Source organism: Lepus europaeus, chromosome 1, assembly GCF_033115175.1.
Source record: "Lepus europaeus isolate LE1 chromosome 1, mLepTim1.pri, whole genome shotgun sequence".
NCBI classification, from domain to species: Eukaryota; Metazoa; Chordata; class Mammalia; order Lagomorpha; family Leporidae; genus Lepus; species Lepus europaeus.
Genome location: NC_084827.1, coordinates 38,207,956 through 38,222,439, shown reverse-complemented (window position 1 = coordinate 38,222,439; position 14,484 = coordinate 38,207,956). Strand labels below are relative to the sequence as shown.

Sequence of the window (14,484 nt, the reverse complement as noted above, 5' to 3'; positions counted from 1 at the left end):
ATATAGAGTGTCACCATCAAATCAGGATAGCTAGGATTTCCATTTCTCTTTTTATGATAAAGAATTATGCTCTATTCTCAAGGTACTTGCTACTGGCTTGTCTCACAAGAAACACAGTATTAAAACAAGGCTCTTACAAAGTCACAAAAGCACTTATAGCACATTGAAGGCATTCTTCCATCTCAACAGGTATTAATGCACATCCACATTCCCGGATGAGGCAGCTTGCTCTCCAAGAGACACTGATAATGCCCAGAAACATTTCTGATTGGTTGTCGTGGCTGGGGGAGGGGAGGTGACACAGGCATCCAGTGGCAGAGGTCAGGGACACTAACAACGTCCTCCCATGCACAGCATGGCCTCCCACACAACCAATTAACCAACTCAATATCAGGACAGCAGAGGTCAAAAGCTCTGAACATTCTTACCACCTCGGATACAATTCCCAAACTGACTTCCAGAAAGGATTTTCATTGTATTCCAGATACCATATGATTGAGAGAGCCTGGTTACTCATGTGCATGAAGAATCATTTTATGATTTGCTTTTTTAATTTCTTTTTTCTTACTAGTAAATTTTAATGTCTTTGAGGATTATATTTTTTTGAAGACTCATTTCTTGTACTTACTTTTCCCCTGAGTCTCACATCTTTGTCTTACTGATATACAGTTCTTTTGTATAAAGTATAAGAGATGAATTTTATATAATATATATGAAAATAGGTTGTGTTTTACATATATCTTTTACTGTATGCATTAGCATGCCTTTAATAAGGTTATCTTGGACTCAGAGAAGTGGGTGGAAATCTTCGGGCTCCCCAGTCTTGTAAGGTTAACTACTGAAGAGGAGGGAGCACCACCCCTTCACATCTGGTCGTGGGTCTCTTAGAGACTAAGGACTTTGCTGCGAACTGTGTTGTATTCAGGTGCTATTAGTCACAGTTAGTCCTGGTGCTGTGAGTATGCAATGGTCTTTCTAGTCGGGCTGTGTCAGAAACATGGCCACTCATCACTTCTACATTCCAAATGGGATACTTCTCAGAGGAGAATTTTTTTTTTTTAAATATCAGCAAAATTCCTTCTTGTTTAGAAGACAGAAGAGAGACAGACTGTGTGTGGTGTGCCTGTGTGTGTGTCTGTGCTGTTCTCTGGAGATCATTCTCATTTGGGATCGACGCCAGATGTCCTGTATTATTTACATCACTGATTAAGTTATCATTTTAGAGGAGAGGCAGTACATTTAAAAGATCCCAACTGAAAAACAACACTGCATGTACTTACAACGAGCAAGAGGACAATAATCCCAAGGCACAAGAGGATTCCCTGTGTAACACCAGGGTCCGTGGGCATCATCGTCGGGATTCCGGCAGTAATTCTTGTTCAGCTTACTAGCATCTGGTTCCCAGAAGGTGTGGCTGCAGAAACAGCAAACTCTACGCGTCAGTAGCTTTTATGCTACCCAAGAGAAACAACTAGTACAGGAAGACATAACGCCCACAGTTTGCTTTCCTTGTAGATACAACACAGGCTTATACTTAGTGTGAATTTTTGTTATCTTGTTTGAGATCTATTCTGTTGCTGTTATAATTTGGAAGCATTTTTTGTTTCTTTCAGATGCATTTATTTATTTATTTGAAAGGCAGAGTGACACAGAGAGAGAGGTAGAAATAGTGAGAAAGAGAGATCTTCTATCTACTGGCTCACTCCCCAATGTCTGCAACAGCCAGGGCTGGGCCAGGCCAAAGTCAAGAGCCAGGAATGACATCCTGGTCTCTCACGTGCATGTGTGGGACCCAAGTACTTCAGCTGTCACTTCCCAAGTGTGTTAGCAGAAAGCTGGATAGGAAGTGGAGGGGCTGGGACTCCAACTGGCACTACAATATGGGATGTGAGTGTCCCAAACAGCGTATTTATCTGCTGTACCACAACACCCACCATTGGAAACACATTTTCTAACTTGAGAGTATAGAATTATGGATCCATAATTAGCATATATGGGATTATGAGAAATCTTGTCACTCTGTTTCTGCTTAAAAATAATAGAAGTAAGAAATAAAGAAGTAAAAATAAAGAGATTGAGAGCAAGCAGATGTCAAAGACCAAATTCATAAAATAAATAGAAAATGCAAGCTACTATAAAGGCATTTTTTTCATGTTTCAGATATATATGACTTGTCACTAGCAATATCGCTCCAAAAAAGTACAAGGAAGAGATAATAAAGAACAATATGATAACAAAATAATTAAGTCTTGAAATCTCAGAAGTCATATATGATTTTCTGACCTATAATTGAGTAAGAGTTCAACTGCTCTGGTTTACATCGTAATTAAATTTACTACAAAAGAAAAGCAAAAGTGCTGTAAGCTATTTCATGAGACCACATCCATTCACGTAACATCAATATTTACATTGACCTCAACATAGTGAAGACATTTTACACGGACATTCTGATCTAGTCATTAAAACTGTACGTTTAGCTGAATTTGTTTTGTGTTATTACTACCTACCACATTTGAGGTTCTTGATGTGTCAAATTAAACAAATCAGAAAAAGCCTACCCAAGAAAATCAGGACTATCTTTCTGGACACAGGTTCATGTTCTAGATCAGTAACACCAGGAAACACACCTAATCCTGACTATGTGCCACATTCTACCATCAACTCTATACAGATACAAACTCAGACCAACCTTTGAGACAGGCTCTAAGATTTTTCTCTATTGCATTTGAGGATGCTGAAAATCAGAGAGCCTAGTGAACTATTCTAAAGTCCCATGGTCCCATGGCTCTTCCAGAGTCAACATGTAAAACCATCATGCTCTTCTTCTTGCTTACATAGTTTTTTTTCTAAACCAATAAACCAGGTATCTACACATATAAAAGTGATCACATTGATTGCAAAAACTACTGCTAATTATGAGAACATAGTAATCTTATAGCACACACTATTTGTAACACCAAATTCATCGGTTAATTAGACATTGTCATGCTAAGGTATGTAACGGTTTCCTCAACATGTCCATATTCTTCTCCAAAGGTGAAACCAAAGTATGTGCCCGCTTTCTGTGGATGTTATCCATGGCTCCAGTGCAGAGCACACAGAAAATGTCTAGAAATGAATGAGTACTGCACGAGTTGCATAATTAGAAGGGTGCTACAGACAGGCAATGTTATGAGGTGTCCCCAAAAATCTAATATTTTTACGGGTTTACTATTGCATATAAAATAATAAAGAAATAATAATGTTTGTCTCCTGTTATCACTACATTCTGTTTACTGAAAGAAGGAGGTATACACACCGATGCAAGTCTTCCATGTTCTTGTCCCACATTGAACACGTCAGTCCAGATCTTGTTTTGGATAAATTGCCCATATAATTCTTGCCATTCCCACGATAGCAATCTATTGTGAAGGGTATAAGAGGAAGACTATGAATATTAGGGAAGATAAGACCAAGACATTTTTATAAGTATATGAAAACTAACATAAAAATGAAAACAAAGCACTCTGAAATTTGTGCAAATAAACATTAAAGGATTAAAGGATCTATGTGTACAGCCCAATTTCTCCATTAAACTAGGTGTTTATGCAAATTTATTTTTTTAAGATTTATTTATTTACTTGAAAGATAATTACAGAGAGAGAGAGAGAAAAGAAAAAGAAACAGAAGATTTCCATCAACTGGTTCACTCTACAAACAGCCGCAATGGCTGGAGCTGGCCTGGCCAAAGACAGGAGCCAGGAACTCCACCCAGCACTCCCACGTGGGCGGCACAGGCCCAGGCACTTGGGCCATTCTTCACTACTTTCCCAGGCCATAGCAGGGAGCTGGATCAAAAGTGGAGCAGCTGGGACTTGAACCAGCATCATATGGAATGCTGGCATTGTAGGCAGCCGCTTAACCCATGGCACCACAATGCCAGCCCTGCAAATTTCAATATTACAAATAACATCAAAAGAGAGAAAAAATTAAATGAACGACCCTTTGGGATACTAAGAAAAGGAGAATTTTCAGAATGATATTTGTATATCTTAACATTTTCTTCTGAAAAATTTCATTCCACATAAAAGTCAAGAAAAGCATCATGAATGCTCACACATGAGGCACCTTCCCTGCGTTTTGATTTTTTGTCTTTTAAGACATCAATGTTCTGAGTCACCCAAGCCAGCTGTTTGGCAAATGTGCCACCTTAATTTCAACTTGTCTGATTATTTTCTCATGAATGAAACCATGCGTGAGCTACTTGACAGGAGCATGGTGTGGGCGGTGCTCTGTGCTTCCCAGAGCACTCCTGACCTGTGATGTCCACTGGTCCCTTCACTGCTGACGCATTCCATTACTTGGCAAAGTAGGGCAAAAGACCAATGGGTAGGGCCTTTGAGATCAAGTAAACACCCGAGCCAAACCTACTTTCACAAAATGACTTATACAAACTTTGGTGAGGTTCATGAGTCAGTTTTTAGGCTGGTTATAAAATGATTATCTTTCATTTCTAAAATTTTTTTTAAATTTTTAACAGGCAGAGTGGACAGTGAGAGAGAGAGAAACAGAAAGAAAGGTCTTCCTTTTACCGTTGGTTCACCCCCACAATGGCCGCTGCAGCCGGCACACCGCGCTGATCCAAAGCCAGGAGCCAGGTGCTTATCCTGGTCTCCCGTGGGGTGCAGGGCCCAAGCACTTGGGCCATCCTCCACTGCACTCCCGGGCCATAGCAGAGAGCTGGTCTGGAAGAGGGGCAACCGGGACAGAATCCAGTGCCCCGACAGGGACTAGACCCCGGTGTGCAGGTGCGCTAGGCGGAGGATTAGCATGTTGAGCCACGGCGCCGGCCGACATTCGTCTTTAAATACTAGTTTTACCTCTTCCCTTTCTCATCCACTTAGTGATCCAAAGTGGAAGGGAACTCTTGGACTCCTTTTTATTCAATGTGATATAGACAGTAATCTATTACTGTTACTCATTTTGATGCACAAATTGTTTCAAAGTTCAGTGAAAGCAATTTTATTTTTTGTTTTTAATATTTAATATCCCTTTCATTGAAAAACAGAGTGAGAAAGTATGAGACACAGTGACAGAGAGAGGAGAGAGAAAGATCTCCCATCCATTGCTTCACTCCCCAAATGGACGTACAGTCAGAGCCGGGCCAAATCAAAGCCCAGAACTCCATCCTGGTATCTCACACAGGTAGCAGTACTTGCACCACCATCCACTGCCTTCCCAGGCACATTTTACAGGGAGAGGGATGGGAGTGGAGCAGCTGGGACTCAAACCAGTGTTGGAATATGGGAGGCAGGCATCACAAGGGCATTTTAACTGCTGTATCACAAGGCCGGCCCTGGAGGCGACTATCTTTTCAAAAGAAATCTAATATAAAAAAATCACATTCTTCCAAATATGTGTGTTGCACTTCTACATTTAAAAAGAGATGTTATCCATATTTTAACATACCAAACATTTAAAAAACGTTATCTATTAAACATTGATAATTTGTATAAACACTGTAGATTTGACTGCAAATTATTATCTACAAATGTATATCAGCATGGGAATTCTTCTGTGTTAGAGATGGGCATTTGGGGCAGAGGTTAAGATGCTGCTTAAGCAAAGCTGTCTGTATCCCTCATTGGACTGCCTAGTTTTGAGTCTCAGCTGCACTTGCTATTCCAGCTCTCTGCCAGTGCACACTCTGGAAGACAGCAGATGATGGCTCAAGCAGTTAGGTCCCTGCAACCCACATAGGAGTCTGGGACAGAGTTCCAGGCTCCTGGTTTGGCATGACCATGTCCAGTTATTGCAAGCATTTTGGGAGTGAACCAGTGGCAGGAAGATCTTTCTCTGACTGTGTGTCTCTCTGTCATTTAAATCAACAAACATAAATAAACTTTTTTAAAAAAGATTATTCCATATTTTAATGTTGGTAAACTACAGATTATTTCCACTTTTTAAAATCAAAACTATTATGGGCTATCCCCTTATTCCAGTAATATTGACTATAAATCAAAAACACAAAAGATTTAGAAGTGCTGGTGAGGAAGTAGGGAAAAAGAAACGCCTGAACACTGTTGGTGAGAATGTAAATGAGTACACCCATTGGGGAAAACAATTTGGAGGTTCCCCCAAAAAATCAAAACAGAACTACCATATGACCTGGTAATCCCATGACTGGATATATACTCAGTCTGTCAAAGAGACACCTGCATCTCTGTGTTAACTGGGGCAGTATTCACCATAGCTGAGAGATGGAAACAATTTATGTGTCACCCAATGATGAAAGGATAAAGAAAAGGTGGTGCATTTTCACAATAGAACACTACTCGGCTATCAAAAAGGGATGACAGCCATGTGGATGGAACAGGAGGTAATTATGTTAAGTGGAATAAACCCAGCACAGAAAGACAAGTGTCACGTGAGCTCACTCCTATGTAGAACGTTGGAAAGTTTGTCTCAAAGAAGTTGAGAGCAGAATAGTGACTACCAGAGGCTTAGAAGGGAAGGAGATGAGGGAAATGGGCAGAAGTTAGCCAACAGGTACAATATTGCAATTAGGTAATAAAAACAATTTCTAGTGTTCTGTTGCATAGCAAAGTAAGGCACCTGGCTCTTGGCTTCAGATTGGCGCAGTGCGCCGGCCGCAGCGCACCAGCCACAGCAGCCACCTGGGGGCTGAACCAACGGAAAAAGGAAGACCTTTCTCTCTGTCTCTCTCTCTCACTGTCTAACTCTGCCTGTCAAAAAAAAAAAATAATAATAATGCATAGTGTTTGGTTTTTGTTTTTATAAAAAAGTTGGAAGAAAGGATTTAGGATATTTTCACCATTAAGAAATGATAAATGTTTGAAGAGAAGGATGAGTATTACACAACCCATGCATGTTTCGAAACTTCACAAGGAACCAGGTGTATATGTGCAAGTTCCATGTATCAGTTAAAAATAAAAGCAACTTGATAATAATAATAGGGTAGAAATCCTAATAGAGGTGGTTATAAATAAATATAAATATTTATTTGTCAGGCAGAGTGACAGAAAGAGGGGGGAGAGAGAGGAAGGGAGGGAGAGAGAGCGGGAAGGAGGGAGGAAGAGAGGCAGGGATGGAGGGAGGGAGGGCGGAAATCTTCCATCTGCTGACTCACTCCTCAAATGCCCACAAAAGCTGAAGCTGTACCAGGCCACAGCCAGGAGGCAGAACTCCATGCAGGTGTCCTACACAGGTGGCAGGGGCACTTGGACCATCAACTACTTCCCTCCTAGATGTGTTCGCAGGGAGCTGGATCATAAATGAAGCAGCCAGAACTAGAACAGGCACTCAGATATAGAATGTGGGCATCTTAACAGCTACTTAACCAACTGGACCACAATACCCGCTCCTAAATGAATTATTTAATAACTTGTCCAGGGATCAGTAAACACTGTGAAAAGAATATAAGTATATCCAGTTCTCGTGTTCTCATATCCTTGGGTCTTATTTATAACAGCACTATAAGGCATTTGGACTTAACTTTAAGAACTCAAATAGGATAGGATTTGACACTGATAAAACAACTTAGAGTCATTGTAGTGCATGATAAATTGATTTCCAAAGCATAAACACAAAATGCAATGCTCGCATATATGAAAAATATGTAAGTTAAAACCTTTTCCTTCAGGGCCAGTGCTGTGGCATAGCAGTACAGCTACCACCTGCACTGCTGGCATCCCATATGGGCACCAGTTCAAGTCCTGGCTGCTCCACTTTGATCCAGCTCCCTATTAATAGCCTGGGAAAGTTCGTGGACCACTGCAGCCAAGTGGGAGAGCTGGTAAAAAGCTTCTGGCTCCTGGCTCTTGGCTTCAAGGTGGCCCAGCTCTGGCTATTGCAGACATTTGAGGAATAAACCATCAGAAGGAAGATCTCTCTCTCTCTCTCTCTCTCTTTCTTCTCTCTCTCTCCCTCTCTCTCTCTCTCTCTCTCTCTCTCTTGTTTTTTCTATCTCTCTCTGTAACTCTGCTTTTCAAATAAATAAATCTTTAAAAAAAAAAAAAAAAAAAGAAGGCCAGCGCCGTGGCTTAACAGGCTAATCCTCTGCCTTGCGGCGCCGGCACACCGGGTTCTAGTCCCGGTAAGGGCGCCGGATTCTATCCCGGTTGCCCCTCTTCCAGGCCAGCTCTCTGCTATGGCCCGGGAAGGCAGTGGAGGATGGCCCAAGTGCTTGGGCCCTGCACCCGCATTGGACCAGGATAAGCACCTGGCTCCTGGCTTCGGATCAGCACGATGCACTGGCCGCAGAGGCCATGGGAGAGTGAACCAACGGCAAAAGGAAGACCTTTCTCTCTGTCTCTCTCTCTCTCACTATCCACTCTGCCTGTCAAAAAAAAAAAAAAAAAAAAAAAAAGAAGAAGAAGAAGAAGAGAGAAAGGAAACCTTTCCTTCGGGCTCAGCGTTGTGGAGCAGTGAGTTAAAGTCACTGATTGTGACTCCGGCATCCCACAGTGCCAGTTTGAACCCTGGATACTCTGCTTCTGAAGCAATCTCCTGCTAAGACATCCTTAGAGGCAGCAGGGGATAGTGGGTCAACTACTTGTGTCCCCACCACCCACATGGTCACCTAGATAGAGCTCCTGGCTCCTGTCTAATTGGCTAACAGTGTATTTCTGCTTTAGAGAGAGAGAGGAATTTTTCTATCTGCTGATTCATTTTCCAAACATCTACAAGATCAAGGAACTCCAAAGGATTTTCCCAGTGGGTGGCACAGACTCAGTTATTTGAGCCATCATCTGCTGACTCAGTCATAGGCACTCGACACAGAATGTGGACAATTCCAGTGATGGCTTAACCAGCAGAGTCTAGCACTATTGCATATATCAGATACAACATATCTGAAGAACAATATATTGTTTAAAAAAAATGAAGGAAAGAGAAAAAGAGTGGAATAATGAAACCGTCATTGGAAGGAAAGTCAGATTTATTTGCGACTGTGCCAATTTAAGAATTTAAGCAAGTTACTTAAATTCTGTAAGCCCAATTGCCCAATTTCTTTATCTATAAATGAACCAACTTACAAAAAAAAAAAAAAAAACCACACACAAAAAAAAACACAGTTGCATCTTCTTAACTTCCTAAAGCCAAAATCCTCATATTCTGTCATATAATCTTTTTCTAAGTGACATAGGTTTATGTGAGTACATCTTAGTGGGCACCAAAAGCTTATAAAACATTGTTCTCTTTTCCTCTTATCACTCACACACTCTCAGCAATTGTTCAAGTGAATGAGACAAGGGTGCAGAAGACCCAGCTGGTTCCAAATATCCCTTAATTACTGGCTTTGACTTCATTTCCAACTGACCTTTAAAATCTGCCAAATAGGGAGATTGACTATAAAGGGATTCATCCCCTCTTCCTTCTGCAGCTTTGTTTTCAGAGTTGCATATAAACAATGCACTGTGGACAGTTACAGGATGGAGGAAGTATACAGAGAGCAAAACACCTATGAAACAGAACATTCTATCTGGGCTTTTTAGCGTGATTTAAGACTGACCATGACCATTATGGTTAAGTTTATGAGAAATAGAATATGGTTGCTTAAAACTCATAACTCTCTGGGACAGCATTTTGGTGCAGTGGGTTCAAACCCACTTGGGGTGGCTGCTTCCTGTCTCAGAGGACCAATGAGGGTCCTGGCACCCCGGGTTCAGACCCAGCTTCCTATTACTGGACTCTGGAAGGCAACAAATAATGATTCAGGTGCTGAGACCCTTGCCACTCACATGCAAGACCCAGAAGGAGTTCCTGACTCCTGGTTTTGGGCTTGTCCAGTACTAGCTGTTGCAGGCATTTGGGAAGTGAATCAGTGGATGAACTGCTGGGGGTGGGGGGTGGTGTCTTTGTCTCTCTTTCTGCCTTTCAAATAGATAAAATAAATAAACATTTTAAAAAATCATAGCTTTAAATTTATTAGACACTAACAAATGTCCAGAGCTCTCCATTATTAATCTGCAACAAACCATTTCTCTTGCAAACCTGTTTCAATATAGTTCCTGAAAAGAGTTGTCTTCAACAGCATCTGTTTCCAAGTAGAACTGTGATTTATCCCACAGGTCAGAGCTACACTGCATTCTTATCTCTTGTTTGTACACCTGGAACAACCATTTGACTGGTTCTTGTGTTTTAACCCTTGTCAAGAATTCTGATTATTTTCAGAGCCAGTGCTGTGGCATAGTAGGCTAAGCTTCCGCCTGCAGCACCGGCATCCCATAACAGCACCGGTTTTCAAGTCCCAGCTGCTCCTCTTCCTACCCAGCTCTCTGCTATGGGCTGGGAAAGCAGTGGAAGATGGTACAAGTACTTCGGCCCTTGCACCAGCATGGGAGACCCAGAAGAAACTCCTGGCTCCCAGTTTCAGATCAAGTACAGCTCTGGCCATTGCGGCCATTTGGGGAGCGAACCAGAGGATGGAAGATATCTCTCTCTGTGTTTCCCTCTCTCTGTCTGTAAATACACCTCTCAAATAAATAAGTAAAATTGAAAAAGAAGAAGAAGAAGAAGAGGAGGAGGAGGAGGAGGAGGAGGAAGAGAATTCTGGTTATTTCCCATCATGCAGCCAGTGAGCCAGTAAAAATGTTAAGTCAGACCATGTAACTTTTCTTCTCAGAATTCTACAGCGTCTCTTCTCTTTCAGAGGACAAGGTAGAATTCCTACCATGCTGATGCATGTTAGCCCTGTCACCTCCCTAAGTGCATCTCCTCTGCTCTCTGTCTTGATCACTGTGTACCAGCCACAGTGATGTGCTTATTTCTCTCCCTGAACGGCTGAAGCACTCTCTGGCCCCAGGCCATTTGTACTTCCAGTTTTCTCTGCCTAGGATGCTCTTTACATTCATATGAGCTGGCAGATGCTACTCCCTCACCTCCTTGACCTCCTCATAATGAGCAGTTTAACAGATGAGCTCACCTCTGACCACTTCTCAAATGGCAACTCCAATCTCCTCTATTTCTGGGACATCTCTGTCTCTCTAACATTTACCACAAACTAACATAATATCCCCACCAGGATTTCAATTTTGCTTGTTTTCTATCTGCTGGACCTCAGTCCCACGGGATCAAAGAATTTAGTTTTGCTTGGTGTATAATGCCCAGTGTCTAGAACTATCCCTAGCATTAATATACACTCAAATAAATAGATAGATGGTGAGTGAAGGAACAGATAAAGGAAAGCCAAGTTCAGACTTGCTGATTTTGTCTGCTAGCCATAAAATCAATGAATCAAGGGGTTGATCTTCTGCTGTAAAATATATCCTACATTCAGGCATTTCCCTAGAATTTAATCATGCTCACACTGGAAAATATCAGCTATTACCTTGTCCACTTGACACGTCACATTTTGGAATTTGGGAGCAGTAGCCAACTCGGATGTTTGGGTCAGTGGTGAAACACCAGGGTGACTCAGCCCCATCTGGATTTCGGCAATAATTTTCTCGTAGGTCCCTAATGAAACAAAGCGTGTTGATGTAAATAGAATTCTTATGTCAGTGAAGTCAACACTAATGCATATCCAGAATCCCAGGCTATATGCATGTTTATAAATAGAGCTGTAAGTTGTTGGACTTAGGAAAGTTATAGCTAGTTAGAATTCAGTATATACATTGGATAATGCCTGAATTACCAAAACAAATGCTATTAAATGTCAGTTTCTTTTCCTTCCATAGGCACACAGTTCCACACAAACCTTACTACTTCATGAGAAAAACAAATAGAGACCATGATATTCTTCTCACTCATTCTCCAAATTCAGACTCTCATTTAAAAACATTGGCCTATTATTTATTATGTTCTCATGGCCCATATGTAATGTTGAAACAACATGTATCTCTCTGCAGGAGAAAAGTTATTATTAATAGTCACTAACTACTCTCATTTGAAAATACAAGCTCTCTCTGTCTCTCTCTTTCACTGTCTACTCTGTCTGTAAAAAAAAAAATATATATATATATATATATATATATAAGCTCAACCTATTCAAATGTTTGCCCCAAAAACATGATAGCTTTTTCTTTTTGAATTCTCTATTTCTTTGATTTATATAATTTCTGCTTAGGTTGTTTTCAATTACACAGTAGTTCTTGATTTAGATAACTTATTTGTACTCTTTATAAATATTTCTGTAAAACTAAGGTCTAATAACACAAAAACCTAACCATAGAGTAAGTTGTCAGTGTAATCCATGTATATCCTTTATTTTATTGATAGTTTAATTAGAAATGCATAATTCTCAACAAGAAGGATGACTATGTTAATATTCTTTCTATTTGGAAGGAATTAGGTGGTTTTCTACCTCAATATAATGTTCATATAAGAGAAAATATGGAAGTAATTATTCACTGTCTTAAGACATATTCTCTAATTTTAAGCAGGCATGGCCTTTCTTTTCATAGATTCTTGGCTAATAATTTCACAAAATTAATATTCAGTCTATTGGAAACCACAGTATTTGTATCACTTAGCTCCAATCAGAAGTTCTGTAATTTTATTAATATCCAATTGGGCCATCAGAAACTGAAAATTTGTTGAGAAAGAAGCTTGCATTTGGTTAGAAAGTCAATAAGTAATAGTCTACCTTTCCAAGTGGATTCTGCCACTGTGTGATTTAAGGATATGAGAAGCATCATTGTCATAAAGAGGGCCATTGTGTGGTAACAGTTCAGGATAGTGACCCACAGTCAACCTCATAGCCTTCTCACAAAGTTATTAGTTAGAATAGATGAAGAAACTCTTATTTCTTCGAAACCAGTTAGTGTTAATGTTCTAAAATTTAATGTCAGTACAAAATGTGTGCTCTAAGTTTTACATAAACTTGATATGCATTTATAATTTTTATGGATAACTGCTCAGTTAAGTATTTTAGACTGTTAATTTAAGGCAAGATAATTAAGTAAAGAACTATTAACAAAATTCTCAGTTTAGACATGCCCTTAAAATTGGTATCTGGAAGAAACTAGAATAAATAAAAGCTAGATTAAATAAATAGAAAAGCCAAGGTTTGCTCAAATATTTTTTTCTCATTTTCTTTCCCTTGTCTTAAAGAAAAAATTTTTCACAACTACCAAAGTGACTTGATGATTATATGATTCATGTAGGTTCCGGGCAGGCAGAATTGTTAATTACAGTGTTTCAAAAACCGTGTTTTGTAAGAAGTCTCAGTATTGAGGCAAATAAAGTTTAACAGAACTCGAGACACCTGATCAGCCAGGCCCATTGTACCAGCTCATAAATATGAGAAGGCTTCAAAGACTTCATGAAAAATGGAATTAAAAGGTAAGCTTAGTTTGCCTCAAAAATTTTGAAAACCATACATTAGAATTTTTTAAAAGTTCATAAAAAATGCCTATTATGCAAAAGCTGCATGGATTTCAAACTTTTTTTGCCAAAATAAACACATTCCTAAATTCCATTTTCCATGATCTTTCAGAAACACTCTCATAGCAAAGAGTAAATCAATGTTCTGAGCAGAACATTCAGACAGATTTTATCAGCTTACTAACATGGCTCACCTTTTTATCTTACTGACATTTTGTTTGGTTATTTTGACCAAATAACTAAATTAAGACAGGATGGCTAAAATCAATAAAGCCTGACCATAAGATATTTGATAATTAGATTTTAATGGTGAAGTCTATGCATTCAATTTCTGTAATAATTCTTTTTATTACAAAGGTCAGAGTATCAGCACATACACTATTTATTTGGGTATTAGCAGTAATTGAAATCTAGCAAAAAGTGTGAATAGCGTTTGATGCAGTCTCCTTTGTCCCTTTTAATTAATCTTTTCTCACTTTCTGTGCTTTCTCTACTTCAGTATTTTTTTCTGAGGTGCAAATGGGTCAGGAATGGAGGTTGAATGGCTGGGAAGGAAATGAGAGAAATAAACCTAGAATGACAACTATAAATTTTGTTATTATAAAATAATGAAAAAGAATCTTAACAGATGGCTATTTACTATCTCAACAAATAAATAACTGAATTCGCTAAAGCACACAAGTCCACAAAACATCTCCCCTCTCCAGTGGATGGGCCAACAATTGTTTATACTCTCTGCTCTGAAATGGTAGGGTGTCTTATTAAAAACCAATTATATAAAGCCAATATATGTTATTTATAGGTGCTATTTCAGCAAAGCACTATGAATGACATGTGTGTTATAAATCTCAAAAGCAATCATTTCATGTTCCTCATAACAAGGTGGACAATTTAAAAACACATGGCATTGTGGCTCTGTCCAACAAAAGTCACATGGTGAAAAAAAATCAGCCAGGGAGACGCACACAACCAAGAAATGACTGACACTCAAAGGCAGTTTCAAGGGCTTGATTCATCGCAATGAGAGTTTTGCTTCCCCGTTCTCCAAAGCCAATCCAGAAACAACAGAAAACATTCTCATAAGCTTTTAAACATCATTTTATTCCTTGGTGTTTAAGGCTGCCAACTCATGCTTTCAAAATATTGGCTGAAATCAAG

At 39.7% G+C, this 14,484-nt stretch overlaps 1 protein-coding gene across 4 annotated transcripts in view; it reads right to left on the bottom strand.

Annotated features, from left to right (window-relative positions):
• HGF (hepatocyte growth factor) overlaps nt 1–14,484 on the bottom strand; it is a 77,370-nt gene that overhangs the window by 18,328 nt on the left and 44,558 nt on the right. For all 4 annotated transcript variants that reach the window (XM_062209781.1, XM_062209611.1, XM_062209866.1 and 1 more), the window contains 3 exons: nt 11,330–11,457; nt 3,299–3,401; nt 1,281–1,414 (listed from right to left, as the gene is read on the bottom strand). In XM_062209781.1, the coding sequence (XP_062065765.1) occupies nt 1,281–1,414; nt 3,299–3,401; nt 11,330–11,457 (365 nt within the window). The remainder of the gene's footprint in view (nt 1–1,280; nt 1,415–3,298; nt 3,402–11,329; nt 11,458–14,484) is intronic.